The sequence below is a fragment of the Drosophila pseudoobscura genome, chromosome 4, assembly GCF_009870125.1.
Source record: "Drosophila pseudoobscura strain MV-25-SWS-2005 chromosome 4, UCI_Dpse_MV25, whole genome shotgun sequence".
NCBI classification, from domain to species: domain Eukaryota; kingdom Metazoa; phylum Arthropoda; class Insecta; order Diptera; family Drosophilidae; genus Drosophila; species Drosophila pseudoobscura.
The window spans coordinates 7,620,729-7,638,137 of record NC_046681.1 but is presented as its reverse complement, the minus strand read 5'-3'; the positions used below and the strand labels follow the sequence as shown (position 1 = coordinate 7,638,137).

The 17,409-nt window shown below is 46.9% G+C and overlaps 2 protein-coding genes and 1 long non-coding RNA gene across 3 annotated transcripts; 1 reads left to right on the top strand and 2 right to left on the bottom strand.

Annotated features, from left to right (window-relative positions):
- Positions 1 to 22: 22 nt before the first annotated feature.
- Positions 23 to 3,830, bottom strand: Drp1 (dynamin related protein 1). Its single transcript, XM_001355950.4, has 8 exons — positions 3,546 to 3,830; positions 2,777 to 2,921; positions 2,053 to 2,717; positions 1,535 to 1,986; positions 1,112 to 1,466; positions 817 to 1,045; positions 540 to 751; positions 23 to 475 (listed from the first exon to the last, which is right to left on the bottom strand). The coding sequence occupies exons 1-8, from the start codon at positions 3,645 to 3,647 to the stop codon at positions 419 to 421; spliced, it is 2,217 nt and encodes a 738-aa protein (XP_001355986.3). The 5' UTR covers positions 3,648 to 3,830; the 3' UTR covers positions 23 to 418.
- Positions 3,831 to 3,965: 135 nt separating this feature from the next.
- Positions 3,966 to 4,728, top strand: LOC117184269 (uncharacterized). The gene is made up of 2 exons (XR_004469581.1): positions 3,966 to 4,135; positions 4,192 to 4,728. It is a non-coding gene; the product is annotated as an uncharacterized lncRNA (long non-coding RNA).
- Positions 4,729 to 9,261: 4,533 nt separating this feature from the next.
- Positions 9,262 to 9,994, bottom strand: LOC26533055 (uncharacterized). The gene is made up of 2 exons (XM_015181130.2): positions 9,882 to 9,994; positions 9,262 to 9,824 (listed from the first exon to the last, which is right to left on the bottom strand). The coding sequence occupies exons 1-2, from the start codon at positions 9,961 to 9,963 to the stop codon at positions 9,577 to 9,579; spliced, it is 330 nt and encodes a 109-aa protein (XP_015036616.2). The 5' UTR covers positions 9,964 to 9,994; the 3' UTR covers positions 9,262 to 9,576.
- Between the last annotated feature and the right edge of the window lie 7,415 nt (positions 9,995 to 17,409).

Below are 17,409 nucleotides of genomic sequence, written 5' to 3'. Positions count from 1 at the left end.
CACACCGCAGGCAGCCTTGGCATAGTTTGAATCAACCTTTTCTTCTTTTATTAGACTATTCAAAATGTAATAAGTGCTTTGAGTAACCTAAACAAACCAGTCGTGGTTTCTACATTGACGGCCACTGCTCTGAAGCGGGGACAGAGTGGAGTCGCCACATCGGCAGACGCGGATCTTCTGTGACGACTCAAAATGCTCGAATAAGAAATGAAAGGCCTACAGCAATGGTGGGTCTGCATGCAATTTGATGATTTTTAAGTGCCTGGGGGTAAACATTCAACAAAGGAGGAAGGAGTTCTCTTCAAACGTTGTCTTCAATAAATAGTTCGTATGCTGCATATATGTATGTATTGTTTGTGGGTTATTAAGTCGAAGCAGGCTCCAGATTTTCGCCCGCATCAGTGTCCACTCCGGTGGTCTACCACATGTGGGTCTCGCGTATCTCGCTGATGATGTGATTTGCCCTGGTCAGAGCCTGCAACAAAAAGAATCAAGTGTCAAGCGAATCAATAGCATATCGTTTCTCGTCTGGCGCTCACCTTCAACATGTCCGCTGCCTCTTTTCGGCGCACTGCAATGTGATCGGACTCGTTGAGCAGCGTTTCAGCCCGGTCCGACTTGTACAGATGTGTGACCAGCTCGCTCTGCAAGTTGTCCTTGACGTGGTTAACCAGGAAATGCATAATGGCCTTCGGTACAGAGTCCTGAATGGATTTGCGCACAATGTAGAAATACGATTTGATCAGACGCTCTGCAAACACAATCGGTTAGTAATTTAGCTTCCAATTTATCATCGATGCCATTGATCAAACATACCAATGACATCGCAATCCTTCTGCTCCTTGTCGGTCAGACGACGGGGATTGTGGTTGGCCGGCACATCGGGCAGCAGGTTAACCGGCTTCACTGGGCTCACCAGGTTGTTGTGCACTGGCGTGTTGCTGGCCGAGTTTTCAATGCTGTCCGGACGCGTCGGGCCCGGCGGTAAGATGTTGGACAGCCAAGTGCTGGCCATCGAATGGACCGAGTTCTCGCCAACGTGGTTCTAGAATACAATACAAAAAACATGCATCTTGTCTGGATTAAAAATAAAATAAAGATGGGACAGCACCTGCTCAGGGCCGTCATGCTGCTGCTGCTGTTGATTATTTTGCTGCTGCTGCTGCTGTTGCTGTTGCTGCTGCTGTTGCTGCGAGCCTGTGCTGTGCGACGAGACCTGTGGAGAGGGGTGATTGCGCGGAGTATTCGCGCGACGCTGTCCCATGTTCATCTGCGAGTAGGGATCGTTGTCTGTCTTGAGCAGACTCGGCACCAGGGCGGCATCCTTGTGGAAATCTGGGTGCTTGGTGTTGATGTACGCCAGCTCGATGGCCACAATGTTCTCCACCATCACATTGGTGGCTGGCAGACGGCGACGCAGCAGCTGCGTGACCACATCCACAATCTTCTCGTGCAGCTTGGGGAAGCTGCGCAACGGGGAACATAGATCACAGATCAATCGTTGATCACAGACTCTACTCTATGGCTCTCTTACCGCATCATCTCCTGCTGCACTTCGTTGCCGCAGTGCTGCACAATGCGCTGCATCTCCTCGTGTATCAGCTCGACGCAGCGCAGCGAAGGCTCCTCCAGGCGGCGGATCTGCCGCTTCACCAGCAGCTCGAACGAGACTTCCGGCACGAACAGAGCTGGTCGGGGCCCTGTTGCGTTGCGTATGGCCGTGAGTATGTCCATTTTGCTCAAACCCGCCAGCGGGTGTATGGAGTCCAGGGTACGGCCGAAGGTTTCGTGGAAAATGTAGCAGATCCGAGCACCACCGCACAGCTCGGTGGTCTCAATGTTGCGCGCCGTGCCCTCGATGGTGGCGTTGTAGGCGCTGGCAAACTTCGTGATTATCTGCAGCAGGGTCTGGCTCTTATCAGACACATCCTCGCCGTAGGAGTTAAGCAGCGATTGGAATTGAGTGGACATGATGTTGACGCGTGTCTGTGGAGCATTGGGGAGAGCCATAGTCCATTAGTGCATTTAAAAGGGAAAGCGAAGAGTACCTACCTTCAGATCGGGCAGGCAGTCTCGGATGTGGTGCATCAGCAATCGGTTCAGTGTCTTGGCCAGATACGGAGTGCCATTGCGGGTGGCCAGAGTCGGGTACTTCCTTTGCAGGAAGGCTGCCTCGTCCTTCATCTGCTCGTCGATGTGTTTCTGGTCATTGATGTCTTTCTGCGAGCGATTCATCACGCCAATGATGCCCAGCTTGACGGGAATCACACGGCCACAGAGTATGTCAATGGCATCGGTGCCGGCGTCCATCAGATCCAGCTTGGTGACCACGGCCAGGGTGCGTCGGCCGTCGGGGTCCACGTCTTTGCCCAGCTTCAGGGCCTCGCTGGTGGCCATGTCCGTGTTGGCTGCCGTCACAGCCAAAATAATGGAGTTGGGGTTCTCAATGTACTTGAGGACCAAGTCTTTGATCTGCGCCTCGATATCATCCGGCTGATCGCCCACTGGCACCTTGGTGATGCCAGGCAGGTCCACCAGCGTCAGGTTGACCACCCGCGTGGAGAAGATCTTCAGGTTGATGGGCTCTGGGCAGATGCCCTTGTTGCTGCCCGCCGCCCGCTCCGTCTCGTTCTCGATCTCGCGCCGTATCTCATCGAAGTCCGTGAAGCACTTTTTCGTGTGAAGAAAGCGGCCCCACTCCTCGGCATTGGAGGTGCCTGCAAGGGAGAAGCTTTAGAGGAGGTGTCCTACAATTATAGACAGCCACGATGCTCACCATTCTCCGCCGAACGATTCTCGCGATCGTCCAGGGGGCAGTAGATCAACTGCAGCACTAGGGGCCGGCGGGTGACGATGCCCGTTCCGCGAGGCAGGAACGAGCGTCCCACCACGCTCTCGATAACCGAACTCTTGCCGGAGCTCTGCAATCAGTAAAGTAGTTAGAGTTAGAGGATTGGATCGTTCAATGATAGGGCCGGGCCGATAGCGCGTGCATCAGGGAAGTGTTCCCGACAGATTAGCAGTGTTATCTTCGCAGCCACAACTCAATGACCAGCTCTGGCTCTGAGAGAACTCAAACATCGTCATCGGCGAATGAATCAAAGTGCAATTAAAGCCGCGATCGAAACATAAAGACAGCACATATACATATGTACATACTATGCACATATGTGTGTGTACCGGAATGTGTCACGGCGACAGCTGCTTTTGTGGAATGCTGCGGAATATTGATTTTTCATAGCAGACCCGAAACATTGCCAAAAAAGTGCACTTATATAAATGGGTGACATATTTTTAAGCTGCAGAGAATAAAGGAGGGGTGGGTCGGGGGAAAACATCGTTTGCCGGCAAACATTTATCCCGTTATATAATCCTGGGGAGGGCCGCCTGAAAATCGCGCGGCAGGAAGGGGCAGGGCGGCCAAGGAAAAACCGTCCATGTGGGACCACCCCGGGGATGGCGGTCATTTTTGGGACCTGGGACTGCCGCTGACGCTGCCGAGGCGCCGCTGCTGCCGCTCTGCTGCGGCCACTGCCACTGCTTACCTGACTACCAAGTACAACAATTTGCGGCAATTGTATTGAGTCAGAGCCGACTGTATTGAAGACATCTTGCAACTTGTTGATAACTGGAATAAGAGCTTCCATTCTGTTTGCTGAGTGCTGGCTGTGCCTTTGATCGCTTTCGACTCGATTGCCTCTTTATTTCACGCACATTAAAATGGTTCTCTTGTTAGTTTTTTTTTTGGTTGACGCTGTTTCTTCTTTTTTTGCAAATTGTGTGCCAGGGCTGCCTATCACACGTGGGCTGCCAGATCAGTGAAATGAGGTGGCACAGGGCTGCCTACCACACGTGGGTTGCCAGATCAGTAAAATTAGGTGGTGTAGGGCTGCATTCTGGAAGTTATCGATTGTTCGTTGAAAATACTGTCATCACCAGCGAGCGGTTGATATCTATCGAAGGACTGCCATCACAATTGCGAAACGTAAACAAAGCAAAAGACATACATTTGAGGACGCAAATATTCACCGAGGAGGAGTGTGCCAGGCTTTAGGCCGTTCCCTAGCCGCGGTAGATGTGCCCACGATGGGACCCAAGGTTTATTTGCCCCAATGGGCCCGTACAGTGGTGGATGGTAAACATAAGCAACATGTCACCTGCCTTTGATTTAGTTACCAAGAGCATTTTTAGAGTTTTCTTGCAACGGATGATTCTACGAGCTGGTGCATGTGATGGCCCTGTTCAAGCACCATATTCCGCAATGCGGTCTGAAGGTGGAGGCTAGAGGCCACATCTTTAGCCTGTGCTGTGGTGAAGATTCTGATACTGCCACAGCCAGGAAAGTCGGACCAACGTCAGCAGCATCAGGGCGATATCAAATCTCAGCTGCTGAGCGGCTCCTCGGCTTTCCTGAATACCGACACTATGTGTGGGAGGATCTGATGCGACAATATGGTGCGCTCGCAGACAAGGAGGATTTGAGTCTAGAAGAAAATAAATGCAATTGAATTGCCCGTTCTACCAGTCACACACTCCAGTAACGATTGAACCATCCTCGTCCTACAAAGTTCCTGCCATTATCCAAATAAAACAAACAAATCTTTAAAAACCCAAATGGAAAACATACGGCTTATAACAGAATACCTGAAAGAAACAAATATTTACCATGCCATCGTAATAATCTTAACTTTGTTATAGCACAAAAATAACCATCATACAATTTAGACAGTAATTAAACTTACTACAGTACTATACCAATGTACATATGTATATTTAACTGACTCTACAGTCGATGGCCCTGGCAGCTTGTATTATTTAGATCTCATGCCTTAGAAGCAATTCCTGATATCAAATAAATCAATTTTATTGTTTATTGCATTACTAATTGGGGTTCATGTTCCCAATTATTTTAGAAAATATTTTGTAATCATAAATCATCAGAATTTATTCCTTAAACGGACTGCCGTGAACCGCAGCACCTTATTATTTATAAAATCCCTAAATCAATGGCAGTGGTGCAGCCTTAAGTAAATCCCCAATATTGTTCACTATTTGCACTGACCAGTGTAAAAATCATTATTGTACCGCATTTAAATGAAATCGGATAATAGGGATAATATTCCATACGACAGGGAAATGTATGGCATTTTGTATATATTCCAGGGCACTAACTGCACCTGCTCGAAGTATATATGGAGGAGTGTGTGTATCCAAGATTGAAAACTGACTGGAAGCCAAATTGCAGTCCCATAGCCACTACTTAAAAAACCAAAAACTTCAGTTTGGAGCCATCTTAATAGAGGACTGCCATAGCCAGGACATTCCATCGCTTTAGTGGAACCTGTAATAATTGAAATACAATATAATTGTAGTTTTAGCCAGTAAAAAGTCATTACTTTCAGCCAAGAAAGTTGTTTGAGGCAAAAGCTGATATGAGTAAAGTGGTACCCATCAAAAAGTATGCTCCCATGCTCCTTAAAGTAGTCTAAATTGGATCCTTATACAATAGCTCGAAGCTTAAAAAAGGAGCTTGAATTCTCATACGAAAGATAACTTTTTAGGACACTTACTTTATATTCATCCTTCGATAATATCGGTACAAAAATATGCATAATATTCAATAGTCAAATTGCACATTTCATTCTTATCTTTTGCCGATTTTTTCGAACCCAATTCTGTTGAAAATTCCTTGGGCAAAAGCCACAACAGAACCCTCTAACAAAGTGCCAGGCAACAATAGATGGATCCATTCCATGCCACTCCGCTGCCTCCAGTCCGGCAATAGTGGAGGATTCGTTTTTAAGGATTTTTATTCTTTTGGCCATTGCTGACCAACAAAATGCGCATGTGTGTCCTCCATTGTGCAAACGTAATGATATGGGCCGAAACTACTACCCCCTGCCACCCTACCGAAACTACCCCCTGCTCCTACGAGCACTACACCACAATGGATTGTCGAAACCATCTCAATATATTCGCCCAGGGTAATAGATAAAAACTCTAAAGGAGGAGGAGGAAGCAGCAGCCAAGTGGTCAGGCTTCGAGGGGAAGCCATCTCCGAGCACAAATAGAATATAGAATGGTAGGAAAAAGGCACAATAGGGCTGGCCTCGCCTCAAGTGCCCGAAGCGAGATTTGCATGCGGCCAGGGGGCCTTGGCACCGGGTACGGGCGTGGCTGTGGCCCATTTCGGTTGCTACATGAAATGGACCCAACCACAGACAAACCAATGGATGGCAGGACGGGGCTCAACTGTCGATTCTATCTATCTATTCTATATACGAGTATCAGTGTTCGAGGATACTTGTCGCCCGGCCCGGTATACTAAGCATTCAAAAACCCAGATAGTGCCCCAAATGGACCAGAATATTAGATGTGCGATTCACGTTTTTCATGTGAGTTATTCGATAACAATTGGCATTGTTGGTTGCCCCTCCCTCCCCGCCTGATTTCCCTTTGTGAATTTCGAATTTTTGAAGACTCTTTTGTGACTTTAATTGAACTGAAAGTGGGACTTTTGTCGGTGTTAATATTTCCACAATGAAACCAAACCGAAATCTATCATTTTATTTGATTTTATTCGCATTCCACAGGGAAGGGATCGGTTTGATGGTCTGCAAAACACTTGAATTGAAGCGAATACTGAACCTTAAATTATTAACTTTAAAAATTAAGTGACAAATTTTTGTGACAAATTCCTGATTGCAAAAGCTTTTCCAAGGCAAGAAGTACTAAGAGAAGTGGGGTTTTTCACACAGGAGATGTGGCCACATCGTCCCACACGATTCCACAAAAGAAGGGGTTTTTAATACGTATTTGTTCACCAAAAAAATATGAAATTAAGCCCGAATAATCAACCGAAATGTTCTTAACATTATTCATAAATTTCTTCCCATCGTTCACAAAATAAATGTGCCTGCCTGGACCCAAATAAAACCAGTTGCCCGCGTGTTCCGGCCTTACCTAAATGGAAGTCTATAGGGAAGCCACTCTTGGTGGAAAAGGAAGCATGACAGATGTAACCAATTCAGACTGGAGACCCCACTGGGTTCTCGTTATATACAGCTGTTCCACTAGCACACATTCGGGTACATTCGGCTGTGAAACTTTCACCTAAACGAACGGCCACATTCGCTTTGAATAAGGCGTACAAAAACCATTCGCCTTGAGTGATTCATGATTTTTCTGAACAAACGCTTTGAGCCAAACAAAGTCTGGTTCATTGCCGGCCTAATCATGCTCTTCAAATGCTAAACAATCTAATTTCTTGCTTCATTGTTATACAGTTTTGTGAAGTTCTTTAGCATTTTCATTGACAAACTTTTGGCTTCCAATTAACGAATTTGGACAGCTCGGAGTCGGAGCAGGAACACCTCTCCGCAGTGGAGAGTGGCTTATAAATATATTTCGAAAATGTCGCTCATCAAATTGCCATTGTTGGACCGGACAAGTTTCGTATTTGGCCTGACAACTTCTCGAAAAGTGCGCCTTGAAGATGGGAGCTGCAAAGTTCTTGACAGCCAGGAACGGAGTCACAACTAGCTCCACGGCAGACGCCAGTGGGACTCGCTCGGGGGGCGGAATATTAATTTGATAATTTTACGGCTGAATGCAAATGCGGTGTCAGAGTCCTTTGGCCTCTAATTGACTGACGAATATTTAAAATATGAATTTCAAATGAAGTTCAACAAATGTCTGCCACCATTTGGCGCTTTCTTTTGCTTTATGGTGGATTAATTATGGATGGTAGATGATCGGGGCGGGGCGGGGCGGGGGGACAGGAGCGCCTGAAGCCATTTTCTGTGGCTGCCACTGAACACACTTTTGCCCCGGTGGAGCATTAATCATGTGAAAGTAATTTTGCGCATTTGCATGCGTTGCAGAAAACGATAATTTTCATCCATCATTTTCAAGTGTTTCCCCAGGATTATAGTGCCTGGCAGCCAGCCGTTGCAAGGAGTCGTCTGCATCCACTTGATGATGCGTTGCCTTGTCATGTGCTCCACTCCACGCCGCTCCACCCCGCTCCACCACGCTCCCCTTGCTGCTGTGCTGTGTATGTGCTCCCCTCATTATCGTGTCGTCGTCAATTATTCTTGTTCTACAGCTAGAGCCAGCACTCTTGCCGAGCCCCAAGCCCGGCCATGGAGGAACTTTGCATTTAGTTGATGAGCTTCCCATTTCCTCCACCCCCGACCCGACCCAGCCCGATCCAATGGCTCATTTTCTTGGTCCTTTGTGCCCCATCTTTCTGCTGGCTGCAAGTTGATCAATGGCTCTGTCCGCTCCCTGGCTGTCCCCGGCTGTATAGTGTTTCATGCAATTACGAATTTATATTGCGTATACGCCATGTGGAGACACAGACACTGGCAAGGAAGTCTCCTCGAATGTGCATACCACAACTGCAGCAATAATGAACTTTGATTTGGCCCTCCCTGCGCCCCCGGCCTAGACCAGAAATGTTTCACAGTCTGTTTCACAGCTCCTCCCTGGGCCGGGTGCAAGAGAAATTGTATATAATTGCTGATTGATGCTGTTGTGGTGCTTGCCATAGCGTATCTAAGAAGCGGCATTAATCACCACAACTGGAGCACTTTCAAAAATTGCATTTCTTGATAATCCATCCACCGAGTAAAAGAAGGCTATAGATGGCACGATAACCACGATTACTGCCTGTCCAAAGTGAAGGCTTTCCTGCCAACACCTCAACGTCTTAGGGATCGTTTGATTGAATGACGGGAGATTCTTTTTGATTGAAAGACCATCCCTCCTCAGGTTAAAGTTTAGTAGTTAAATATCGTATTATTATTTGAAGAAAGTGTAAAAAGTGCGAAGTGATAGCTTTTAAAAGTCTTCTCAATGCAAAAGGTTCTTTAATTTCGTATATCAAAACCTGAAGACCAGACAGAGCCACGAGGCGGTCGACTGCAGAGAGCAGTCTTCAGTTCTGAATGAGCCGAGATCGAATCCGAGGAGCGATCCCTCAGTTGTCTTAGACCTCTACTTATGAATAAATGTTCATCACTGGTCATAGCATTATTGTTGAGCCACTGAGCTTCTTCAGCATCTTAAATGGGATCCGGAACTGTTTGAAATGAGTGCACAATTTGTTGGAACACATATTATACGAGTATAGATTTTGCTAAGGGTGATTTAGGTGCGAGAATTACCACAATCGGGCCAGAATTGTCCCCTGTCTAAACGATAACGACGTCTTCGGATCATGATGAGATTATACAGAATATATGTACATACATGCCAATCTCATCATCGCCAACCAATGAATCGATCGATTCTTAAGTGTTTTCCGCTTTGCAGACGAGCCCCCTGGCAGCTCTCTTCGTTGAAAATCGATGAGCAAAAGCGATTAAGAAAAGCGTAGGGAGAAGCCCCCAACGAGTGGCATTACGTTTAGAGATCTGTTCTTTGTGCTGCCATCAAGCAAATGAAAATTCTAAATAAATATTTGCAGGCATTTCCCACAATCTGGGATGATCATATAATGTAAACTAATTTAAAGACATTCCAAGGCTTTCCCAGCTTAAATGTTGAGTGTCACAGCCCGCTGGCTGTTCTTTAGTTATGGTTTCTGGGAGTAGTCTTTGCCCTGGCCGCTCTTGGGCTGGCTTCTACTGAAGCTCTGTCTGTGCTTTCCAATTCAAAAACAGAGCTCGTTGGCTGCATTTGTCGTTTCAGCCTCTGGTTACTGGATCCAGTGCTAAGGTCGTATAGGCTTAACCCCCAGATGGGCAGTCGTCGACGGTCGTGTTCGGGCACTGAGGGAAACACAAAGTCGGGCTGATACGTGGGCTTTGGTCGGGGATCTGTAATAGAGCCGAATTATAAGTCAAGCCATAAAATACTGGGAAAGTAAACCTTACTGACAATGGAACTGCCAGGGGAGACGAGAGCTGTGAACGTGTACACGATGAGGAGTAATCCGAGTCTCCGTAGACTCCGCATTGTGGCAGTAAACCGATCCAACTGATCCGAGGGTTAGAGTTCTATTGAGGCGAGGTCTATCGCCACCAGTCAGTGCCAAAGCTCTTGATCTCTCTCTCTCTCTCGGGAATGCAGCTTAAGAGCAGGTTTTTATATTGATGATTCGTCTGATTCATTGAAATTTCTCAGTTTAGAACTTTGAAAATTCCCAGTGAGGCCCCCCCCCTCCCATGAGGCGTATGCTGATCAACGACTACTGTTTAATGACTATAGTTTTCCCCATAATATTCTGTATTCATTCGTTGAAACCTCACTAGCATTAGGCCATAAAACGTCGTGGCTTTGGGCCATTGAAGTGTCTCGCAAGGGCGTCTACCATCTGGTTGGCCTGCTTTAGATCTTGGCGGCACCAAGTGGAAACCATTCAGCATATGTTGCCGCTTTCTTGGCACCGAGCCCCTCCGTTGGCCATTAATCTGCTGGGTAACGCCCTTGCCAGATGTTCGTGGGAGTGCGAAAGCATTGCACACATGTCTCTGCCTTTCTTTATTTTTTTTTGGCAGCATTTAGTCTCTGTTTAATTGGATTTGGGGCTTAGCTGAATCAGAGCCCCAGAAGGATGGACAGAATTATATTTGCATATTCGAGCAGTGGCGACAGGCGACAACAGCCAAGTGTAAATTTCACTTGAACTGATAATTTCACTCAATTTGTGTGCGCTGATGAGCAAAGTTTTCCCATTTGCATGGGGCTACGTGGGGCACCACCTCCCGGGCGAACGGGAACGGGCGAATGGGTGGCAAGTTTTCATCTATGGCTGCTCCTTCATCTATGGCTGCCGCGATTTCTTTTTGTCGACGCTGTCGTCGTGGTCCTGCGTCCCCGTCCTGGTCCTGGTCCTGGTCCTCGTAGTCGAGGCTGACTTGAAGGTGCCAATTAGGGATTTCCGCCTCAATTACTTTCGCGAGCACACGAAAACCAAGTTTGTATGATTTTCGCATGACAAACTTAGGACTGGCTCCAGTCCCTGCCCCTGCTCCACCCTCCCAAAAGCGAGTGCCTGAACCTGCTTCCTTTCGCAGAGTATTTGCTTCCTTGAAAGTGTAATTGCACGAGCAGCGCCCCCGAATGTTGTGTGTGCGTGATAAAAAACTCGTTTGCATTTTACATGTTTCATCAAAAAGGTGGGGGAGGTGGGGTGCCGCCGGCAGCCCGAATACTCCAAGTAGTTCGTGTGGCTTTCCATCGAAATGGAATTCCACCCAATGAGGGTGTGGGCTGGGGGAGGGGGGGGTTCGCCCAAAGTAATTTGAATTTCTTGCGAATGCGTTTCTAGTTCATTGATTGGTTTTTCGAATATGTTAATACTTTGGCAACTCTGGGGACATGATGGAATGCGACTGATTTTACACACATACGATTGTAGGAAATTGGTGTTAAAGTAAATGAAAGTATGTCTGCTTTTCAATTTCAACTTATTTTAATAGATTTTGCAACGAGATTTTGTCGTCTAGAGTCAGGTGGTATCTGTGGCGATGATTCAGAAGAAAATTCGATTTTGGCTTAACACCTCAAGACTCTAAATGATCTACTGGTGCTGCCCGCGGAGATGGAACGTCCACCTCTTAAACAATTTATGTCTTCCACTTCTGTTAGACCTTCCAAAAGGCAGAATTTTGTATAATATAGGACAAGCTTGGTGTCTTTTTTGTATGGAAATGCTTGATGCTTGACCGCCTCTACGATCGTGTCCGTCCTGACCAGACCTCTTCCATCAAAGACAGCAAAGCTCGATGCCAATTGCTAGGCGTGGACGGTGGTGTGGAGCCACAGGAGCCACAAGAGCCTCTAGACTTCTGTCCAGAAAAGTCAGTCAAGTCTGCCAGTAAGCCCACGCCTCCCCTTCGGCAAAGATCAGCTGGGCAAAGAGCTCCGGCAGGGCTTTGAAATGGTTCTACCAACGGGTGGCCCTCTCCTTTGGTCTCTGGCAGGAAAGCCAAAATGATTTGCCACGCACTACCGCCAGCCTAAGGTCTTTGAAGGTCTCTTTCGGGGAGAAGTAGAGATCCGACCAGCAGAGCCACAGCCACATGATCCTCATCGACCTCTAGAATGAGGAAAAGAGTTCCCCATCCTTTAAGGTGGTGGGAAATGATTCTTTAAGCTTTTCCACCAGCCTCATTAAGGCCTCTTCAGAGGAGAAGCCACAGCCACATGATCCTCATCGACCTCTAGAATGAGGAAAAAAGTTCCCCAAAGTCCCTCTAGAAAGATCTCCAGGCCAATGCCAAGAACAAGCCTACAGCAGCAGGAATTGATTCCCTCGTGAATGGCAGCTGCTGGACGTACCTATATTTATATGTAAAATGTAATAATGAAAAGGAATTAATCAATCAAAGTCTCAAAGGAGGAGCAAAACCACAGCAGAAGAATACTTCTGTGTTTCGTCTCGATATACGAGCGAGCACCGAGGCTCTGGCAATCTATTTCATGACATTTGCAAAGAGAATGCTGCCAATATACTCGTTTGTGGGCAAAAATAAATCAGGGCACAAACTGAAGGCAAACCCATGGCCATGGGCAAAGGGGGGGTTGGTGGGTTGGGGGGAAGGGGAAGGGGATGTGTAATCTGTAGCAGAATCTGTAAATTTGCAATACCTCAACTAACAGCAATCGGTTTATCGGAGCCTTTCAAATCAAAACCAATACCGGACTAACGACAAAGACAAACTTTCAGCTGTGTTGTGTGCCTACCTTTTGTCAAGTCATGGCCCAGCCCAGTTCTCCGAGCACTTAGCAATATTGAATTGCAGTCGGAATCGGATCGAAGTGGTTAGAACGACAGGGAATTATTTGCTGCCCGTTCTGGGGTAAGGGGCTGTGGGGGAGGGAGTGTGTGACGATTTCGAGTTGAGTCCTGCTGCTTAAGTGTAATTAAATTCGTTCTGCTACCCCTGCTGATTCTCATCAAATGGATTGATTTATGATGATGTGAGAGTCTCTCCCTCTCCCCCTTCCCCTCCCCCTCTCCCTCTCTCCCCCTCTCTCTCTCTGTGACTGACTGACGGGCCGTGACATAATAAATCGCTTGGTCCTGGGGCCGGTTCAACACTCACATGAGAGCTGCCTGCCAGATTTCACATTTGAAAATTAATTTGCGAAAAACTTTTGCCCAGGCTTTCGCCGGCTTTCCCCGGGTTTTCTATGCGCTGCAGTATTACGAGTATTTATTATTTAATTTTGTGCCCCGTTGTGTACTTTGGCGTACTTTTCCGCTTGGCTGCTGATGTCGGGCTCTTTTCTGCTCTTTTCCGTTGTGTTGACGGCAAAGTTTAATTTTTATTGTTGTTTGACTTTGTTAAATGATTTTTATTGCCTTTTTCTTTGGCAAGAAAGAGCAGCGAAACCTTTGTAGGAATTTAATAAAACTGCTGTGACCATATTGCCGAGCAAAACACACACAATGCAGGTCCACTCTTTCGTCGGGACATCCCAGGGCATCTCCTTCTTTGACAGAGTGCCCTTCGTCTTTTATTCCACTTGGATTTATTGAAACGCTCCGACGAGTTTTACGTGAGATATGAGAACCATTTGATTGTGCTTTTACAAGGGCCCGGCGGATTGTGAAATATTTCATCCAGCCAAAAACCTAAAATATTGCCGCATCTTTCCAGGCAAAATCAAAGTACAAAGCATAAATAACCCAAAAACTTGGTGGAAAACCGCAGCAAAGTATCCTAGAAATATACGTGTTTCTTCAGCCTCCCCCCCCCCCCCCCCCCCCCCCTGTTTCCACCTTCAAAGTCACCACAATAAAGGCTCCTCTGGAGTGCCTCACGCGGTTCAAAGAACTTTTGCTCTCCTTTAAGTGGAAGAGGTGAAAATTAAATTTAATTACAAAAGCCAGACCTGGGTGCTCATATTTGGAATACGCTTAAGTCAGGCAGCAGGCCCTAGACCGCATTAGGCGTGCAATTTTGGTCCCTTAAAGTCCCTTAAAGAAGCAAGAAATTGGTCCTAAAGGAGGTCCAAAGACCTCCAAAGACCTCAGTGATTCGATTCGCAAAGGTATGGAGTGGTTTGGGCCAGAAGAAGGTGCTGAAACTCCAGCACCCCCAGTTAGGCAAAAAAGGGAGACTATCACTGACTGATATCCTTCCAAAACAGCGGCTTACTGCCTTCCAATAAGAGCCTGTTTGCAATGAATTGATTATTCGATTGGCCAGCAGACTATTGTTAAATAAATTGCATGTGGAACTATTGGAAGAATTCCCAATGAATGCCTGCCAAAGCGAACAAAGCACGGATTAGAAGGACGATTTGCAAATTCACTCAAGATACCAGGGGGGCAGAGGGGCAGAGGGGTCGCTGCATTTGTGTCAACTGGTTTTGTTATGGATGTTTGCATTAGTGAGCAATATATCTTTTTCAATGCGCCCCCCCCCCCCCCCCCCCTCCCCCCTCGTCCTGCCCAGACCCCTTCTGTTGTCCGAAAGCGAACAATGTACGCATTGCGTCACTGCGAGAGATACTGAGAGCCTGCGAGCCCATTGTTTGGCCTGAAACAAAGCCAAAGCTCTGCGACATTGTGCCCCTTGTGAGCATTTCGCTTTGGTCATAGTTTTAATCTCACTAATGGCAGCGCCAGTGCCAGTGCCAGTGCCGGGCTCCTGGGCCATGTGGGGCACAATAGACCAGACTCTCGAGCTCATGTCAAAAAGGTCCTGCCTGCTGCAGACGACAATTCCATTTTGCCCCTCTCTCAAAAGATCCGCCAGACAAAGCCATCAACATCTGAATAACCTACATACGAGAATAGTTCGGTGGACTCGAAAGAGTATTTCTTTCTCCATTATTTGTAGGCCTTTAGCTATAGGTAATGCCGAGGAATTATCCATGTTTGCATTGACTTTTGATCTGGTTTAGGCAAAGCCTTCCGTGTTGGTTAAACATTCACAATATCCACTGTATTTGTAAAGTAAATTATAAAATTAGTGCCTGCTGAAGCATGTTTGAACCCCATTGAACCCCATTGAACCCCCTCACTGGTTTTCTATGAATTATATATTCGAAAATCCATGCTACAATGCCTTTTACACCTGAGAGAACAGCCCCGATTGTGACCCTCAGGCATGGTGGAATTACCCGTGAATTGTAAGGCATCGAAAGGTAATAAGTTCTTATATGTATCGCCAATACTAGGGCATATTTCATAGAAGTAAAAGGGCGTTTGAAAGTCCCATTTATCTCATATGAAAGCCAGGTCTCTCTATAGCACCATCGGTTGGATCTTTTTTAAAGTCCCAAAGATATTGCTGGCCTTCCTTAATGGTTCTGTTGCACTCTTAGATCCTCGCATTTCTGTATCTACTTGAGTTCCTCCCGCCTGCCTGGAGTTTGGAAAGCCGTTTCCCCATTAGAAAATCTGTGAAATTCTTCAGCGAATAGTTCCACAACTGAGAGACATCCCCTCCGACGTATACTGTGTACTTTTGTGGCCCCAAATCTATTGTTTCTTTCCCAAAATAACCGATCTAGAGGGGACCCTAGTTAAGCCCTTCGAATGCTCGTTCTGCCGCCCGTCGACAGGTGAATCTGCAGTACATAAATGCAATTAAGTATTGGCCAACGTCACCACGCATTTTGGGATGTTTGGGTGCCTGGTTTTTGCATTAACTAGGAGGCCAGGAGCCGCACTTTCCCGTTGCCGAGCCACAATGGAGCAGGGCCACCTTTTCAACAGGGGAAGGACGGGGGGCTGGCGAGGCTTTACAATTTACACATTAATTATGAGCAGACATGTGTTGTAGGCGTCTGGGCAGGATCCTCGAGTCGGGTGGAGTCGTGCAGGGCAGTGCAGTGCAGCGCGGTAACAGGTGCCTGCCTCTCTCCACCCAGAAAGTATGCAAATTCCGAGGCAAGGCGAAATATGCCCCTGGCCCTGGTTTTATGGCAGCGAATTAATGAACGCAGCCAACGAGCAAACCAGCGCCAGAGCCAGCAACCAGGAAGGGTCATTATTTTGCCCGTATCCCTGCTCCCTGCTGCCTGCTCCCTGCAACACATTGTGGCATGGCTTGGTCAGTTATGGGTTTGTGTGTGCGGTGCGGTGTGGCGCCTCCTCCGTGTGCAATAATAGCAATAATTTATCACCCAGACCAAAATTATGCATGGACTCAATTGTGCGTGAAATTAAATTTTAAGCGCAAACAAGCCGACTTGTCGGCTCTGCCCCTGTTTGCCTCCATAATTTGGCTAATTTCACTTGGGAGGCCTACTCCCAGTCCCAGTCGCAGTCCCAGTCCCAGTCGCAGTCCCAGTCGCTGCCTGGTAATAATTGAAAATACTTCACATTGCTCGTCTCTGCCACAAATGACAACTCGCCGGACAGCTCTTCGATGTGTCTTCGTTTCTGCCCGAATTGATTTCAATTTAATTAAACGTCTCCGAAAGCTGAATCTGTGTTTTGAGTGTTTGCCAAGTGGATTTTAATTTGAAATTAATATTTTTGGGCTTCATTTGAAGGATTTTAACGCCACAGCATAGCCAGAGTTTATGACTTTTAACCAGCTTAGACATAAATATGTACAGATGCCAGCAAAAAGATAGACATTTGAACCCTCAGAAGATATTTGTGGACCAAAATATGACACCTGTCCTCATATTTTCATGAAAAATAAATGGTAAAATAGTAAAATAGCTCTGGCTAGTCTCCTGTATCTTATTGCTATCTAAATTGTGGGAGACCTGCTGGAGGCGTCAGTTTTGGAAGGCCTCATTTATATAGAAGCAGAAAAGAAGGCCAAGGGAAGGCCATTAAAATGCATCCCTTTCAGTGAAGAGATTCCATGGGACTTGCTGAATATTCCATCTTCATCGCTGAAGGGAGACAGCGCCTTCGATCCAGATGGTCGCCCAATTGGTCCTCAAAGAAACGGGCTGCTGGCCCCTAGCTCCTTTTTCCTACCTGCCTCTACAGCCTTTTTCCTCGAATACAAATCTTAAACCAAATACACCTGCCATTGGCACAATTGGCAGAACACACAAAATTAAATAAATTCCAAAATGGAGCTCCACTCTCTCGTCCTGCCTTGGCCTGAGGCACTTCCACACTTGGAAGATGTATGACGTGTGTGTATAGTGGCTAGTGGCTTGTGGCAGCTAGTAGTGGTAGGAAAATTCTCCAAAGACGTAAAATACCAAAGTTTTCGATTGCATTTTTGTCGCAGAAGTAGCTTTGATTGCTTTAAAAATAATTTATTGAGTCAATTGACTTTTGCAGTGGAGTCTCCGCAAATAAACGCAGTGCAATCGAACTTACAATCACCAGAGAGACCGGGAGACCAAGAGGCGGAGAGATGGGGGTGGGCGGGACTCCGGACCACCGCAGCCCGGGCCCGGGCACACTGATTTGATTGTGTTGACTCTATAAGGGGCAGAAGTAAACTTAAGTGCAGAAGCAGGCAG

Bases quoted from the DNA above. Each gene is read 5' to 3' on its own strand.
- Drp1 (XM_001355950.4), bottom strand. From the start codon at position 3,647: ATGGAAGCTCTTATTCCAGTTATCAACAAGTTGCAAGATGTCTTCAAT. The intron at 1,467-1,534 runs GTAAGAGAGCCA...CCCGTTGCGCAG, and splicing joins GTGCAGCAGGAGATGATGCG to CTTCCCCAAGCTGCACGAGA. The intron at 476-539 runs GTGAGCGCCAGA...TTTTTGTTGCAG, and splicing joins AGGCAGCGGACATGTTGAAG to GCTCTGACCAGGGCAAATCA.
- LOC26533055 (XM_015181130.2), bottom strand. From the start codon at position 9,963: ATGCGGAGTCTACGGAGACTCGGATTACTCCTCATCGTGTACACGTTC. The intron at 9,825-9,881 runs GTAAGGTTTACT...GCTCTATTACAG, and splicing joins CCCTGGCAGTTCCATTGTCA to ATCCCCGACCAAAGCCCACG.